The following is an 18,681-nucleotide window of genomic DNA, read 5'->3' as shown; positions in this document are numbered from 1 at the left end:
TCCTCCTGTGATTGTGGAGTGTGGGCCCTTGTAGAGGGGGCCATTCTGACTCTCACCTTGTCCCCGGATGGTTGACTCTATGCAAGAATTGTTTGTTTGTCTGCAGATTAAACCTTGAAGGATGTGGTTTTGAATTTTAGTTTCTTTTCCTTTAAATCTCACCATCTCACTCTCTTTCCCACCAGATTGTATCGGGATAGACTGTAACCTTAGTAAGTGATTCTTTTATCTGCAATGCTATTTTTATCTCTTCTCTCTCATGCTCAGCCCCAATTCATCCAAAGTTTCTTCTCCTCCCTCGTAATCCTGTCTTCCTGCACCGTTAACACAGATTTTCTTTTGAACATGTTCCCAGTTTGCATCCCTCTCTTTTTTCTCTCGTTCTCTCCCCCCAACACCCCCCTCTCTCCTGCGTTCCCTCAATCTAAATCTCTTTTGTTCTGCAAAATATGCCGATTTGCTGTGGTGTTTGAAATTAAGCATAACCATCCCAACAGTTTCCATTTCAACACCATATGTTTCTCACTGCTCCTCCAATGCTCTAGTCTGTTTCATGTCCCTGTGAGACTCCGTTGCATAAGGAAAATACGGTAATAAACCATTTACTAAAAGAAGAAATTTTCATTTGCCAAATCAGGCGTGAGGTTGAACATTGCCTGTATTTGAGCGGTGTTTCATCTGTGCTTAATTGCTGGGAAACGATGCAATCCTCAGTTTTAGCAGTGCAGTGATGCTGAAGGTAAGTAGGATAAATCGGTTGTATGAGACGAAAGGAACACAGGTTGTGTTTTGTGTGTTTATGTGTGCGTCTATTTACAGTAGCTATAGATTTAAACTATAATAGCTATAGTATAACAAATTTTGGGGAAATTTAGGATGTCCTCATTTGGAAGAACAATCCATACAATAAAACCCTAATCCTAACCCTAACTATATAGTAAGTACATGTAGTTAATTAATATTACACAGTACTTAAAGGCGCTGTATATATGATTGACAACGAGTGGTTAAACTAGGTATTGCAGTACAAATTCAAAACATTGGAGAGGGGTTTTTTTTCACCTGGCCCCTCCTCTTTAGAATTAACATAAAAATGAAATACACTGTGTTTTCCTGCCAACTGGCAACTCGGGGTGCCGAAATACAATTGGGTAAACTGGCAGTGGGTGAGTTTCACAAACCAAAACAGAGACAGACATTCCGGCCCAGAACGCACATTTTCAAAGGAGCATAACCAGAGATTGTTTTACTATAGATAAGAGGGTCTGTATTACTATTGGAGAGAGTGTAACGGCTAACTTGGATCACCTGTCCCTTAATAACCAATAACAATACAGCCTTGATATCATTGAATTTCAGTTGTAAATTATAAAATGATAAGCTATTTCCTCTAAAAAGCTTAATGAAGTTTCTCCTCCATTGATGTCCATAAAATAAAATAAAAAACTTTACTCTGGTTTCCTTTCCCACGTACTGCCAGACTGGAAGTGTTATCTTTAGCGATTACACTTTTTTCCGCTAATGGTTGCAGGCTTGCTTTCTAGTGTCTTTGGAATAACTGACTGTAGCATTATTTTTCAGATAAACAAGTATGTTAACTTAGCATGTTTCCTGAATATCTGTAAACATATTATGGTATTTTTATGCTTTTTTAGAGTCTTACATACAGCACATTTAAATGTATAAATACACTGTATCAAGGACACCTTAAAATAAAGTGTTTCCAAATATTATTACATTTTATGTGTACATTTTTATGTATTCAACTTCATTCTGTCCACTCCCATAAAAAAAAAAACGTTTTTAAAAAAACGTTTAGAAACAATTTTTAGAGTTAATTACAAATAAAGTAGCACATTTAATTAAATGTGAAATGTTTAAGTAGAAAGACTGAAATCGTATTTCTTGCAGTGTATCTGTTTTTCTTTCTGTATATCTTTTATTTTTATTTATTCATTTGGGTTTATTGACCCTACTTGAAGATTAGAAAATATATATATATATACTACCATTCAAAGTGTTTGAAAAATCAATTTTGCTTGCATTTATTTGATAAAAATACAGTAATAAAACAATATTTTGAAATATTCTTACAATTTAAATGAACTAATGTGATAATCATTTGCTTTATAGTGTCATTGTTACATGTACTTACTGTAGTAATGACAAAAATGATGCATAATTGCATGCCATAACCTAACACATTTGTAAGTACATGTTAATAATTAATATTGCTCAGTTCTTAAATATACAATATAAATATGGGGGAAGTTGTGCCCTAGTGGTTAGAGAGTTTGACTCCTAACCCTAAGGTTGTGGGTTTGAGTCGCGGGCCGTCAATAACACGACTGAGGTGCCCTTGAGCAAGGCACTGAACCCCCAACTGCTCCCCGGGCGCCGCAGCATAAATGGCTGCCCACTGCTCCGGGTGTGTGTTCACAGTGTGTGTGTGTGTTCACTGCTGTGTGTGTGCACTTTGGATGGGTTAAATGCAGAGCATGAATTCTGAGTATGGGTCACCATACTTGGCATACATCACTTTTCTTTTTTCTTTTCTACAATTAGACTGTAACAAGGGCACCATAAAATAGTGTAAACTAAGGAATTTCTATTTTAATATATTTTAAAATGTCATTCATTCCTGTAAAGCTATATATATTAGAGGTGGAACGGTTCAACTTTCCCAGGGTTTGGTTTGTTTCACGGTTTTAGAGTCACAGTTTCGGTACAGTTTGGTATGTGCTATATTTATGGAAAAACTATAAAAATAATATTCTACCTTAACTACAAGCAACAGCACTAATAAATACAATAGAATAAAGATACAAATAAAATAAACATTTTTAGGGAGGTCTAACATTAGTTTTTAAGTACAAACATTTTATAAAGTTATCAAATGTAAAACAGCATTACATATTGGACTGTATAAATTAAAGATGATTTTTTATTAAATTTACCAAGGCTTTTCAATCAAGAGCAGTGCATGATTTATTTGTTGTTCCTGTTCAATTAAAGACTGTCACTTTAAGAGAATGCAATGATCCAGTGCACTGATACAGTTGGCCTAAGTTCATGTCTGCTATAGGATACTTACCAAGACGGGCATTATGACATCATTTTTGTGTGAATTTGTCCATTTAAACAGTCAGAGAGAGCTTAATATTTGCGCGAGTTCTGAGACGCAGGTTTGCGCATCGGAAGAGCACATGTAAAAAACTTCTCACTGCGTGGGTGAGTTTGTGTCCTTTGGCACTTACAATAAATGTTTAAACTAACAAAGTTTAAATGAGTTTAGTTTAAACACAGATATTAACGTGTGCTGTTCAGGTCTCACTGTGTGTGGAGAATCGAACGGTTTGATATTTTTCAGCGAACCGTCCCATCCCTATATATATATATATATATATATATATATATATATATATATATATATATATATATATATATATATCATTACAATCATTAATCCACTCTTCAGTGTCACATGATCCTTCAGAAATCATTGTAATATGCTGAAACATTTCTTTTTTTATTGTCAGTATTGAAAACATTTGTGCTGCCTAATATTTTTTTCATGGACACTGTGACAGTGATTAATGCATGATTTATGCTTCCTTGCTGAATAAAAATATAAAACTCTTTAAAATGGTAGTGTATGGTACAAATGGTACATCTGATTAGTAGCTTATGTCAGAGGGACAAAAATAGTTGTTAAAATAGACAATAATAAATTAATTTAACTGAAATATGATGTAACTGGTAACTAAACACTAAGTAGCCAAATATTTAATGAACATAATGTATGATGTATTACAACCCGAATTCCGGAAAAGTTGGGACGTTTTTTAAATTTTAATAAAATGAAAACTAAAAGACTTTCAAATCACATGAGCCAATATTTTATTCACAATAGAACATAGATAACATAGCAAATGTTTAAACTGAGAAAGTTTACAATTTTATGCACAAAATGAGCTCATTTCAATTTTGATTTCTGCTACAGGTCTCAAAATAGTTGGGACGGGGCATGTTTACCATGGTGTAGCATCTCCTTTTCTTTTCAAAACAGTTTGAAGACGTCTGGGCATTGAGGCTATGAGTTGCTGGAGTTTTGCTGTTGGAATTTGGTCCCATTCTTGCCTTATAGAATATAGAAATATAGATTTCCAGCTGCTGAAGAGTTTGTGGTCGTCTTTGACGTATTTTTCGTTTAATGATGCGCCAAATGTTCTCTATAGGTAAAAGATCTGGACTGCAGGCAGGCCAGGTTAGCACCCGGACTCTTCTACGACGAAGCCATGCTGTTGTTATAGCTGCAGTATGTGGTTTTGCATTGTCCTGCTGAAATAAACAAGGTCTTCCCTGAAATAGACGTTGTTTGGAGGGAAGCATATGTTGCTCTAAAACCTTTATATACCTTTCAGCATTCACAGAGCCTTCCAAAACATGCAAGCTGCCCATACCATATGCACTTATGCACCCCCATACCATCAGAGATGCTGGCTTTTGAACTGAACGCTGATAACATGCTGGAAGGTCTCCCTCCTCTTTAGCCCGGAGGACACGGCGTCCGTGATTTCCAACAAGAATGTCAAATTTGGACTCATCTGACCATAAAACACTATTCCATTTTAAATGAGTCTTGGCCCACAGGACACGACGGCGCTTCTGGACCATGTTCACATATGGCTTCCTTTTTGCATGATAGAGCTTTAGTTGGCATCTGCTGATGGCACGGCGGATTGTGTTTACCGACAGTGGTTTCTGAAAGTATTCCTGGGCCCATTTAGTAATGTCATTGACACAATCATGCCGATGAGTGATGCAGTGTCGTCTGAGAGCCCGAAGACCACGGGCATACAATAAAGGTCTCCGGCCTTGTCCCTTACGCACAGAGATTTCTCCAGTTTCTCTGAATCTTTTGATGATGTTATGCACTGTAGATGATGAGATTTGCAAAGCCTTTGCAATTTGACGTTGAGGAACATTGTTTTTAAAGTTTTCCACAATTTTTTTACGCAGTCTTTCACAGATTGGAGAGCCTCTGCCCATCCTTACTTCTGAGAGACTCTGCTTCTCTAAGACAAAGCTTTTATAGCTAATCATGTTACAGACCTGATATCAATTAACTTAATTAATCACTAGATGTTCTCCCAGCTGAATCTTTTCAAAACTGCTTGCTTTTTTAGCCATTTGTTGCCCCCGTGCCAACTTTTTTGAGACCTGTAGCAGGCATTAAATTTTAAATGAGCTAATTAAGTGGATAAAAGTGTAAAATTTCTCAGTTTAAACATTTGCTACGTTATCTATGTTCTATTGTGAATAAAATATTGGCTCATGTGATTTGAAATTCCTTTAGTTTTCATTTTATTAAAATTTAAAAAATGTCCCAACTTTTCCGGAATTCGGGTTGTATGTAGTAGTATGATATCAGGTAATATTGGCATATTTATTCTGTACTTGGCTTTGTACAGTTAGCTGTAGTATGTCCTCATTTCAGTAACAGAAAAAAATGTGTGTGGATGTGCATTGTGTCTGTTTCATCAGTGTCAAAAATTACGAGGCTACAGTAGGAGATTTCATCCTCTTTCCTTTGTTTGAGGATTTAAGCTTTTTACATTTGCTTATGATATTGTACACTACTAAAATGCACGCCACGTACAGTATTTACATCAGATTTGTCTCTGTAGTACTTCATTAGTCACGCGGCAGTAGGTGTTTGTGCTTCAGGACACGGTTCCCAAAAAGCCATGAAAATCTTTTGTGCTTTGGAAATTTTGACATATTCACCATTCAAATGCATCATCACAGATTTATTCATCTGTTTTAATGACTGAACCAATTTGGATTTGTTTTTCATTTTAAATGTCATTTCCAATGACAAACACATGACGCATCAGGTGCTGGTTTAAATAAACTGCAGAGGCATTACACAGAGCTTTTAAGCAGCAAGTAGGCCCAATCAGATGTGCACATCCTGAACTCCTTTATATTTGTTAATGAAGTGTTTGGTTACTTATATTATGTGTTAAGCAACCAGTCACAGATTTACCATTATGACGATGTCTTTCATACTTTTCTGGACCTTGACAGTGTTATTTACTTGGCAGTCTAATGGACAGTCTCAAGCCTCCCGGTTTTCATCCAAAATATCTTAAATTGTAGTTTGAAGATGAACAAAGCTTTTACGGGTTTGTAACAACATGGGGGTAAGTGATTAATGAAAAAAAATTCATTTTGGGGTGGAGTAACCCTTTAATCTTGTTTAGCTGCACTTGTTGTATAATGTCAATTTACACAGGGATGTTTTATACATGTCCTTCCTTTTCTTCTTCTTCTTCAAAAAAAAAAATCTGGGTTACACTGGCAGCCCTTATAATAGAAGCGAATAGCTTTCCGAACGTAAACAGATCAGGTGTAAATTAATTAATCCGAGATGAAAAAGCGCACAAAAATAAATAAATAAATAAATAAATAAATAAGGCTGTGAAAGGCTTGGGGTAACTCACATCTCTTCAATCCACTGTATCGTCTCATGTTTATCACACAGTCATCTTCATTTAAAGTGAAGTGAACACTAAATTATTTCCCCAGAGCTGATGATGCGTTATCATCTGTTGCTTCTATCAAACATAAATAAATACTTTAGATAAATAGATTACAGATAAATAAATAGAACATAGATGCATAAAATGCAGCACATATCAGATGTGAACTTTGTTAAATAAAAAAATATATATATTTAACATATTTAACAAATCATAGCTATCTGATCTGACAAAATGTAAATAGTTCCCATGTAAATATATTTATTTATTTCTTTATTGGGAGGGGTCTAATTAATGTAATATGTATTTTAAGGCTTGGCTTTTACTGTATTTTTATTTTTAAAGCACATAACTGCATGAATTTTACCAGCAGGTGGCAACAAACACCATATATTTCAGCCTCAGGTTTAGTTTAACCCGAGTCTCAGGCTCTGCAAATGCTGAAGTGCTTTTTGAAGAACTAAATCTTCAAATCATCCCTGTTCAGGGAGTGTAACATCCTTGTCATCAAATACATTACAAAATAGGGTTTATGCATTTGATGACACATATTGAGTTTTATTGCATGCCTGCTATTTAGGATCTAAGAAACGAATGATGAATCTCTGCTTGGTCATATGTGGATAAGTACATTCATAATCAGATGTGCATGACCATTTGATGTGTTAACCTGTGGAAGTGTTTCACAGTCCCCTCTATGCTCTCAATATTAACTCGATGGGTATGTCAAACATATTCAGACTGATGGAAGTTTTAATGACAGTAAAATGTTAATTGACTTTTAAATAGACAGAAATGCTGGTAGTTAAAGTAAATTATACCCAATTAGGGACCCTCTGCCATCTGTTGGAATTCTTCTCACCATGATGTGCATTTTAAACAGTTTAACAAAGAGTAATCGTGAATACCAAGCACATCCAGATGACGTTACCATGCAAAAATCACACATTAATGTTAAGTTAACATTAGGTTTTGATGAATAATAGACGACGCCTGAAGCTGTTCATCAAAGTTTGATATGAAAATCTGCATTATAATGAACCTTTCTTTATCTAGCACTGTTATAACTCGTATTTGATTACACGCACAGGTTTTATTTGTACCTGAGTTTGTTTACGCTGCCGTGGTTTCATCCGAAATGCTGAGTAAAGCTAGGCCGAGCCGAAGCGACGTGTGCGATCTTAGATTTAAAAGCAGGGATGGGCAACGATTTAAATGTAATTAACAAGCTGCCAGAAGGTGTAGGACGGCAACTCCCCCTCTCTCTGCCTCCTGCTCGCTTATTCCAGGTTTTTTTTTTTGAGCTAGAAGAGCTAATTAGAAGGATGATATGACACAGTCTCACTCCAATGCAAAGAAAGTCACACATACCTGGTCGTTATGAGTTTTACTCACAGGGATGTAATCTATAGTGCGATATTGAGCCGCAAACAGATTGCCTACCAGATTAATACCAGCTGTTTTGCTTATACGAAGTCAACCGTGGAAGGTTCATAAGATTTCGAGTGCTACAACACCCCTACAAATAGGCTGATGTTGTTCCTCGGAGGATCTGTTGACTCCAGCAGAGCCAATTAGAGTAGCCAGCAGTGCAGTCTGAGGGGCTTTGAACCACCATGTCAGTCTCTAGCCGCTGCGCACGATGAAGGCTGAGGCAGCTGCATCGGCCTGACCCATTTTTCTACAAGCACCGCAGGCACTTCTGAGCACGCGCCAACCAGGCCACAGCGGGCCGGCAGCAGGCTCTTCTCAAAACCATTACTTTAGCATATTATCGCCGAACATTCACTGGTTTTGTGTCGCCGGTTGGACTCTTGAGAGATTCGGTTTGTGTGTACTGTAACTTTAAACCTGTGTACTGAGACATGGTATGGTTTTGTTCCTCAGCCATAAAACTCCTGAGCCTGTAAAATGATTATACACATGCCAGGGGCCAATTCAATTTAATTTCAATTCGGTTTAAGTATAATGCGTTTGTCTCGTGTTACACACAAATGCTCAGACATCACCAGTCACTCTCTGTTATAATGAGCAGAACTGCTGCAATTGTGTTTTTGTTTTTTTTTTGTTTTTTGCTTTTGAATGATTTTAAGACACCGAATCAATTCGGTTTGTATCTATAAATTACACATGTAAAGGAGAATACAAGAGTGTTTTATACAGTAGTTTAGACAAAAGCAGAATTAAACTGGCAGGTGGAGATGAAACATAGCTTTTAGCAATCACACATTCTGTAGGTGGTAATGTGATGATGTTTAGGTTCAGCTGTTGGGGAAATCCATATGAATAAACAAAGAAAACAGAGGTTAGTTAAATGGATAGTAAAATGGCTGTTTAGGTGAACTGTTTTGATGAAACCAAACATGCATTAACATACATAACATTGCTTTTGAGTTTAGTTGACAGACATTTCCCAATAGATTCTACTGTATATGGTGTGTGGAATCTTATGACTGTTGCTGAAAGAGAAAGAGATTAGAAGAATGTCCAAGGGTATTCATGATAGCTGTTTAATACACATTAAAACTGAACTACATATATAATCGTGTAGCACCGTTGCACACACGCATATATGGAAGCCCATTTCCACCACTGAATAAAAAATGTGAAAAATTTTGTGTCTACTTTTTTATCTCACAAATGGTACAAACTAACTATTCTTGACTTTTGTTTTAGAATTGTGAGATATAAATGTGCAGCTGTGAGATATAAATGTACAATTATGAGAAGAAGAAAAAAAAACTAAAAATTGCAGGATTTAAACTCAATTCTGAGGGAAATAAACACAATTTTGAGTTAAGTCAGAATTATAATATATAAACTCGCTCTTCTGTATTTTTTCCCCATCAGAATTGGTCATTATAACTCGCAATTTCGAATTTATATCTCAAAATTCTGAGGAAAAAGTCAGAATTGCGAGATATACTCCCAAATACAAGAAAAAAAGTCAGAATTAGATTAAACTTGCAATTCTGACTTTATAACTCGTAACTGTGAGTTTATATCTCACAAGCAATCAAACCAACAAAAAAAGCAATATTATGTAAGTGCTGTGACAAGTCCCGGGTTCATCTACACAGTGCACTTATTCAAGTAATCTAGTGTCTAGCTTCATTCTTTTAATAAATAAAAATAAAACAAGTATTTAGAATAGAAATAGAACAGAGAGTGTAAGTGTTAGAGGGTCATTTTTTTCGATAAATAAAAAGAAAATAAGTAGATAGACTAGAGAGTGCTAGTGTTAGAGGGTCAAGTGTAGATGGAAGAGATCTTTCTTAAGCCATTTCTTGAAGATGGATAAAGTCTCAGCTGCTCGGATCAAATAAACCTATTGGTAATCCCCGCCCCCTTAGTTACTGTTGCTAACTCAGACAAACAAACTGATTTGCTAAAAGTCTTACAATGAAAGCTGGCAGTGTGAAAACCTCGTCCCTTTATCTTTTTGATAAATTTTGGACACAGAAGGACCACAATTCAAGTGGGACTTGAATATGCCATGGAGGGATATACAAAAGATTTTAATATAAAAATTGTGGGTATTCATTTGGAAGTGAGGGTTCACAGATCACAATGCAAGCAGGAGAAGCCTCATATTATGTTCGTTACAATCGCAGATAACAACATCGCGTATCAACACTGTTTATGTATCGCAGGGTATATTTAAATTAATTTACATTTAACCAGTTTAATATGAAGAGACAGTGAAATGTAGACCTTTGTTTATATGTTTCTGCCCTACATTTTACAAGTCAGATATTTATGGACAAACGTTAGCTAGTTTTAGCCAGCGATACCTTGCTGTGAAGCACAAGATGACATTAACATTCTGCTTGAGCAGATAAAAATTCTAACTTATTGAGAGTGACGACCAGAAAACGAATGTATTTGTCTTCATTGGGATTGGGGATGCATGCTTTGGGATATTTTGTTCCATTTTGTTTGGGTTTAGGAAATAGAATAAAATAAATTCCATTTCCTATCCTCTCAGGATACCTGGAATCACTGTAACAAGTACCCCAAACACATCGTATTTCCATTTTTGATGGATAAACTCCATAAAAAACTATGCGAGCTTCGGATCGTCCAATGTTTCTCTACGGTGCTGAAACCTACTGATGTCCGAGTTACACTCCCCGTGCAACTGATACTCAACTGCCATTGGCTCATCTGCGTTTGAAGGGAGGGGCTTACTGATAGGTCAATTGGACAGGGAACAGTATACATTTACACTACAGTAAGAATTATTTTTCATTTATTCACCAAGGATGCTTTAAATAAACCAGTAAAGAGACTGTAAAGGCATTTTTATTTTAAATAAATGCTACTCTTTTAAACTATATTTTCATCAAAGAATCTTGAAAACATTACACAGTACAGTAAATTACATACTTCCCTTAAAATACTGAAATATTAAAAATACTGTTTTCATCGTTGATAATAATAGGAACTGTTGTTTGAGCTCCAAATCAGCAGATTAGAATGATTTCTGAAAAATTTTGTAACACTAAAGATGTAGGTACGCATGTATGTGTATAAAATAACAATATGGATCATTTATTTAACATGCCTGTTGCTTAGTTTAAAAGAATAGACAACTATTATCAACCAAGTTAGTCACACTTACCTGTTCTGTTAAAAACTAAAAAGAGGAAAAGGCATGACGGTTACCAGTTACATTTAAAAGTTAAAATGTATCTGTTGAGATTTTCAAAACCAAAAAGGCAGGAATAAAGAACCCTAAACTCTTAAGATAAATCTTGAGGATGATAATAAAACTGTTAGTATGTATACAGAAACATATTTTTCTGAAGATAGAATGTCAGTACTGGTCCATGTGTCTTAAAGAATACATATATTTACCCTATAGAGGCTCACAGAAAGAGTTAGTAGAACAGCATATGTAAATGTCACGATTCTCCTTAAGGAGCGTGTCGGATTGTATTTTTTGTGTGGGCGCTGGTTGTGTGAAATGTAAATGAGCACGTCTGAATGTGTAGGTATGCTCATGAGTGTTTGCGCTCTCTCTTGAAATGTTTGAGTTTGTAGATATGTCCTGTCAGTTCTGTATTTGTATGTGTGTGTGAGATGAGAGCAGCAGGACTGTGAGGTAGACTGTGCTGTATTGATAAGACAGGAAGCTTGCAGCGGTGTGTGACTTTGGCCCTCTCTCTCTGCAGGTAAAGGACCGGAGACTCTGTTCGCAGGGCAGAAGCTGAATGACAATGAGTGGCACTCTGTGAAGGTGGTGCGCCGTGGGAAGAGCCTGCAGCTCTCTGTTGACAATGTGACCGTGGAGGGTGAGATGAAGACCTCACATGCACTGTATATGTACTGTGTCTGGACACATGGACAGTTGTTACAGTTATAATCAAGCTTCAGTGTGCTTTTGTATAGGCGATACAGTCTGTATGTCCAATTATACTCAAAGTTTGGGGTCAGCAATTTTTTTTTTTTACTTTGTTCAAAGAATCTTGAAAAAAAGGAAGATTGTTTTTGAAGAAAATGTATAAAAAAAAATTCATACATTAATCAATAGTGAGAGTAGAGACATTTTTAATGTTACAAAAGATTCATATTTCAAATAAATTCTTTTAAACTTTCTATTCATCAACATTAATACTTTTTATTCAGCAAGGGTACATTCAAATGCTTAAAAGTAACAGTAAATCATTTTACATTGGTATAAAAGTAAACATTTCTAATAACATCTGTTTTAAAAATGTTTCAATTCATCAAAGACATTGATAATAAAAAGAAATGTTTCTTAAGCATCAAATTAATTAGTATATTAGAATAATTTCTGAAGGATCATGAGACACTGAGGACTGGCGTAATAGCTGCTGAAAGCTTTGCCATCACAGCATTAAATCACATTTAAAATATATCAAAATTAACTTGAATAATATTCTCTATATTACCGTTTTACTGTATTTTGATCAAATAAATCCAGCTTTGGTGAGCTAAGAGACTTCTTTTATAAGCAAAAAATTTTACAGACCCAAAACCTTTGGTACTGTAGGTACTACACATAAGGGCTTAACATAGTTAAAATGTGGTGTTTAGAGCAGTGATAACCCGGGGTTAAGTGCAGCGAGAAAAGCCCTATGATGCAATGCACATTACATGATATTTCATATTATTTTTGCTTTAGTCTGATCAAAATTAAACATTTAAAGTTCATGTAAACGCACTGTATCTTAATCAGGTGCTATCCATTAAATTAAAGTGACCAAGTGAGAAGAAGCATGTTAGATATTTAGCTGACATTTAGGGAAGCAGCTACCACTGTAAAACAATTAACAAAAACAATTATAGATTTTTCAATCAAACTTTTCAGACTGCATTTGTGAAATGAATCATCCGATCCCCAGACAAATTTGACTAAATAATTCACTCAGAAATTGCTATTTTCTATAATTTCTATAATATTCAGTGAATAGCAAATTTTATTACAATTCTCTCAGAGAGTTACCATATGGATTTTCACGTTCAGTGTATACAGACTTGCTTGACTCTTAAAACTTGTCACATCATGTCTAGTTATGGCAGAGTGTTATTCATTTATCGTTGTTGTGACAGCTGAAAGGTTATATATAATACAGTTTTTCAGATTTAGATTCATTTTGCACATTGCAAGTTCAGCGTTACCACACATCCAACTCTGAATTGAACATCAAAAGCTGTACTTGCCTTGGGATGGGCTCAGGCAGCACGCCATTCCCTCATATCATCAGCTCCCAGACCTGACTAATCGAGCGTGTTTTGTTCCGCCACAGGCCAGATGAGTGGAGCACACACGCAGCTGGAGTTCCACCACATAGAGACGGGCATCATGACTGAGCGGCGCTTTATCTCAGTCATGCCTTCCAACTTCATCGGCCACCTGCAGGGCCTCTCTTTCAATGGCATGCCGTACCTAGACCAGTGCAAGAATGGTGACATCTCCTACTGTGAGCTCAATGCCCGCTTTGGCATGCGCCGCATCGTGGCAGATCCCGTCAGCTTCAGGAATCGAGCCAGCTATGTGGCGCTGTCCACCCTGCAGGCTTACGCCTCCATGCACCTCTTCTTCCAGTTCAAGACCACCAGCCCCGACGGTCTGATGCTGTTTAACTCTGGAGACGGCAGTGACTTTATCGTGATCGAGCTTGTGAAGGGGTGAGTGAGTGAAAGAAAAAGATTATATTCCAACACCAAAGTTTGAATGACAGCCCCATGAAATTACTAATTAATTATTTTTGCTTTTAGTTTATTTACAAAAAAATCCCTTTTAGCAGATATACACATTTAAAATGGGAAGCAGAGATATGTTTGCATTATTTATATAATATTATAAACTAGTATAGTTTATGAATATTTTAAATAAGATTTTTTTTTTTTTGTATTTTCAGATTTAATTTTAATTTGTATTCGTAATTTTCTCGTTTCAAATTTAGTAATATTAGTACTTTAACTTAAACTTTTTTATTTGGTTAGTTGCAAAGGCAACATTATAAAATTATTTACTTTTTTAATCTTAAGCTTAATTTTTTTGTTTTTGTTTTTTCAATTTGTAATTTTTTACAAAAATTGATTTTAATAGTTCAACAGTAACAACACTGATTTACAGCATTTCTCTTCTGTGAAAACACTATATATATATATATATATATATATATATATATATATATATATATATATATATATATATATAATTTTCAAATATTAATCTTGCAATACACATATTTTTGTCCAATCAAGTGCTCTCGAATGAAAAAGACTCTCCTACTGCATAAAAAAAAAAAACATACTGCCAGAATGTCCAATAAGAAATGTTCTTAGAAAAGAGAAATGTGATCAGTTGATTTCATGGGAACATTAACTCTTTCCCCACCAGCTTTTTTGAAAAAAGTTGCCAGCCACTGCCAGTGTTTTTGCTGATTTTCACTGAAATTTCATGGCCCCCAGAATATATTGTTGTATGAATATCTCAACATGCAATATATCAAAATAAAGATCAGACCACCTACTTTCAAACAAACAAAAAAAAAATCAGTTTTATTCTAGCTTCAAGCATTGTTTTTTAACAACACTATAGGTAGGTTCAATAAAAAAAAGCAACATTTTGAACAAAAAGCTGAGAAAATTGCATTTTTGTCAAATACTACATCTGGATGATATTCAGTAATATTTTTAAAGCAAAGATGCAGTAGATGGCTTCCATCTGTACTGCCAAAACTTGCACAGGCCTTCACTGGAATGGATTGACATTTCACACTGTAACATAAGCCAGTTTTCATTTACATGCGGTTATTGTTGATGATGGCATTATTTTCCATATACATATGCATACATATGAGATCGCTCGTTTCTGCATCTTCCTGGTCTGTGTTTTTGATCGTCACTGTGACCGACTCATTCAGGAGATGTGTAATAGCCCCCCCTAGCATATAACAGAGAAAACATGGAAACCCAGAAAATTCTCTGTTTGGCGGGGAAAGAGAAAAGTGGCTGAACCGTAAGGGCGAATTCCAAGCAAAAGTGAGCATCCTTATGCCCTACACCCTTCGAATGGCAGAGCCTTTGAAGTGTGTTCTTTGAAGGGTGTAGGGCAGTGGTCACCAACCTTTTCAAGCCTTAGATCACGTCCAAAGTCCAAATGTAAACCAAGATCTACCACTTGCAAAAAATTATGAAAAAACAAGGCCACAATGTAAGTTCTACTTTGACATTCTTTGTTGCCTGTTAGTCACTAGCAAAATATTTATTTAACTATACAAATAGTATATAACTATACAAACTGTCAACTATAATTCAACATTTTCAACAGTAATATAACATTGTTAAGTATTTCCACAGGCTTATTACTCATATATAAACACAATAATCCAATAATGTACTGTTTCACTTTCCCTTTTAAAACATATTTCAAACACTTCGAAATGGAAATACTCAGGTTAGTGCAACTAGCATTCAAAATATTATGACAACAGTCATCCTTCAGTTCTTCAAAAAGATTTTCACACAAATTACAGACCTACATTCATTACCTCAATAATCAATCAACTACAGGCCTAAAACAATCATGTACAGCACTGATTCTCTTTCCCTTTTTCAACAACATAAAACACAAACACTTTTAACAATATATCAGAAGATGCACGGCTTTGAGCCGAACCTGCCCGAGCAGACGGATATTAGTACATCTTATTACACCGGCACCCAGTTGGCACGTCTAAATCAGTTGTATGGTCTGGTTTTCAGTTTAAAAGAGTTGCATCGAGTATAAATGCCTCGTCTGTTTGCAGAGGTGTGCACGCAGTCAGCGGAGGCTCGTGCTGCGGTTCCAGGCGAAAGTATGACAACAACAAAAAAACATTTTGTTAGCCTATAGTACTTAAATTTGTTTGTGAAGTCTAAATCGACCACAACTTTGCTTTAAAATGCATCGCAAGATCTCCTAACTGAAGATCACATGATCACAAACAGAAATCACTTCTGTGTAGTGACCATCGCGTGTTCCCTTCGCTAACAAACTTCTGGAAGGGCCCTTCATCAAGTTGCTCAATTTCGTTTGGAATGTCCCTACAAATGGCGTCCAATTCCTGAAGTGCCCTTGAAGGGTGAGAAAAAGCTTTTTGGGTTTTTATCCGTAAGATTCAGCATCTGACTCCACCTTCTGCTGCTTCAAACCAATCAAAGCAAAAGTTAATTGAACAGAATTTGTTCATTATTAAAGGACTTTTTGGCTTAGTCAGAGGCGCACGTCACTATTGGCCATGCTCACATTACTAAAAAACAGAATTAAGCATTAAAATCCTATTATTAAAAGACATTTAATTAAAGTGTGAAGTTGAGATGGGAACTATAAAGATGAGATGAGAATAGAAGATTTCTTAACATTACTGCACAAATAAGGAACTAGAAATTTCTGAAATAGGCAGGGTATTATGAAATGATAATAACATTGAGAACTACCTGATTGAGAAAAGAGAGAGATGAAATTAGAGTGCAATATAAAGTTAAGCCTTAGCTATACGTGATGGAAAGCCTGAGGCCTGAGAGACACAGAGAAAGACACCTTAGCAGAAAGTGAAGTTTCCTGGACTATTCTACGGCGCAACAAACAGCAAAGGAAATTATATTATTCTCTAAATCGCTCCCTTGCCATCTCATTTGAATGTGATGAAAAAGACTGTGAAATAATAATAAGACAATACTTTCTCATATCGTGTGATCCTTGTTGGCTGCACGCAAAAATATACAGCTTATCTGGTGTAGTCCATTTCATGAACAAATTCTGAATGAATTTGAATTATGAATGAATGAACAAAATATGAATTTCGTAAAAAAAACTTTGTTTCAAAGTCTTGGGACTTGCGTTTTAAGGTGCCTTTAAAAGGTAGGCATCTTAAATTTATGCTTCTTACTTCATATTTTATGCTTTGGCCACAGTATTTGTGTATTGTGTTGTTAGTCAAACTCAGTTAAAATTAAGTTGAGTTTTGAACATGGAGTGTTCCAAATCAATCACTTAAAAGGATTCATATCAGTTAGCATGCTTTCTTACAAGTTAGCTGTTTGAGTAGGCAGTATATAGCAAGATTCAATAGGTTTTGGAACAGCTTGGTGAATCCTTCAAACGACCTCACTGAATATGACTCACAATACTCTTCATCTATACATTTGCAGTTTATTTGTAATAAATGTTTTATTAGAAATAGTAAACATAATAAATCATTGTCATTTTTAGATCAGTTATGGGCTTGAACCTGGGAGGCTGGGATTCTGTAGGAACCACTGAGAGAAAGAAAAAGCCCTTGAGATCGAAACCAAGTCTTTTTTTATACTCCTCCACCCATGTGAAATTATAAATCCAGATATTGAGACATTCGCACCGACAGCTCAAAGTTCATCTTGAGTTCATTACACAGATTGTTGGTGATCTCATCCTTCAGCATACAAACATCAGTCCCGATGGAGAGTTAGAGCTCAAAGGCCTTTTCCGCAAGAACTAATGCACAGTTGTTTCTGTAGGAGAGCGAGATGCAGATATTATTGCAGAAAATCCCAGGAGACACTGACTGCAGATATTCGAGGGATCACATGCAAGCAGCTAGGTACACACTTCAGTATATGAGAGACATCCAGATGAAGTTTAAGCCGCCACGCTAAACAGCGCGTTTAAGTTTGCGATTAGTTAAGAAACATTACTTGGATGTGAATCATAGCCGTGGGAGGGTGAGTCAAGTCACATTATAAGATTCTCACATTTGTCTCCTTGGCATTTAGTTAAAGGTACAAGGAGGAGGAGAATCGCTTGATGAATCGTCACAGGATAGGGCCCATATTTTAACCAAATTCTGCATGAGAACATCTTTGACGTTCAAGTGTATGCCCGATGACACTGAGGCGACTGTGTCTACTCGTCAATCAAGAGCAATTTCAGAGGAATGATTGCATGGATCGCTTTTCTAAGCCTCAGATACTGTAATCGGCTCACAAGAAAAGTGCCAATCCATTTTGAAGAGATAAAGTAAGCACTGGTGACCTTGATGAAAAAAGAGCAGCTTTTAATCACATGTAATGTAAGTGTTATTTGATTAACAGTATTCAATTTATTGGCAGCCCACTCTGTTCCCAACCCACATGCCAAAGCTGCCACCTGGGAGATCCGAAGTCTCGAATCAGCCTAGTAAAAGATTTTTCAGTTCAATCATGCTGCTTATGCCAAACATACCAGGTACAACAACCTGAATTGCTGATAGATTTTTATTCCACTGGGCAAAAACAAATAGTGAAAAGGGGAAGCTGCCTCAGATGTTTAACTTCCTCAGCCGCAGTGGTCCAGAAAGTCAGTCATACAGTAAGCAATTAGACAGCAGGTGGCCTTGCTTCTCACCGGAGTCTGCACAAGCATGTGAAATGAGAGAGGGCTTATAAGTACACTTTTTTCTTTCTCTCGTTCTTTCTTTATCTGCAGTATCTTGGTGTATGAACTTAGAGCAACTTCCAGCATTTGCAAATTCTAATGTTTATACAGTAGTTTTAATAAATATTAGCAGTGCACTGTTTATCTCCATGATCTTGTTGGTATCGAACACTGCTCTTTATTGGCATTGGTTTGAAAAAAGCGCAAGAGTGTCTTATTTCT

At 36.0% G+C, this 18,681-nt stretch overlaps 1 protein-coding gene across 15 annotated transcripts in view; it reads left to right on the top strand.

The window, feature by feature from the left end:
• nrxn2a (neurexin 2a) overlaps window positions 1-18,681 on the top strand; it is a 372,119-nt gene that overhangs the window by 135,079 nt on the left and 218,359 nt on the right. For 10 of the 15 annotated variants that reach the window (XM_059526520.1, XM_059526517.1, XM_059526518.1 and 7 more), the window contains 3 exons: window positions 186-212; window positions 11,726-11,845; window positions 13,325-13,706. In XM_059526520.1, the coding sequence (XP_059382503.1) occupies window positions 186-212; window positions 11,726-11,845; window positions 13,325-13,706 (529 nt within the window). The remainder of the gene's footprint in view (window positions 1-185; window positions 213-11,725; window positions 11,846-13,324; window positions 13,707-18,681) is intronic. The other 5 variants (XM_059526521.1, XM_059526522.1, XM_059526514.1 and 2 more) reach the window with 1 other exon arrangement.

The sequence above is a fragment of the Carassius carassius genome, chromosome 36, assembly GCF_963082965.1.
Source record: "Carassius carassius chromosome 36, fCarCar2.1, whole genome shotgun sequence".
NCBI classification, from domain to species: domain Eukaryota; kingdom Metazoa; phylum Chordata; class Actinopteri; order Cypriniformes; family Cyprinidae; genus Carassius; species Carassius carassius.
This window is presented reverse-complemented; position numbering and strand designations above follow the sequence as displayed.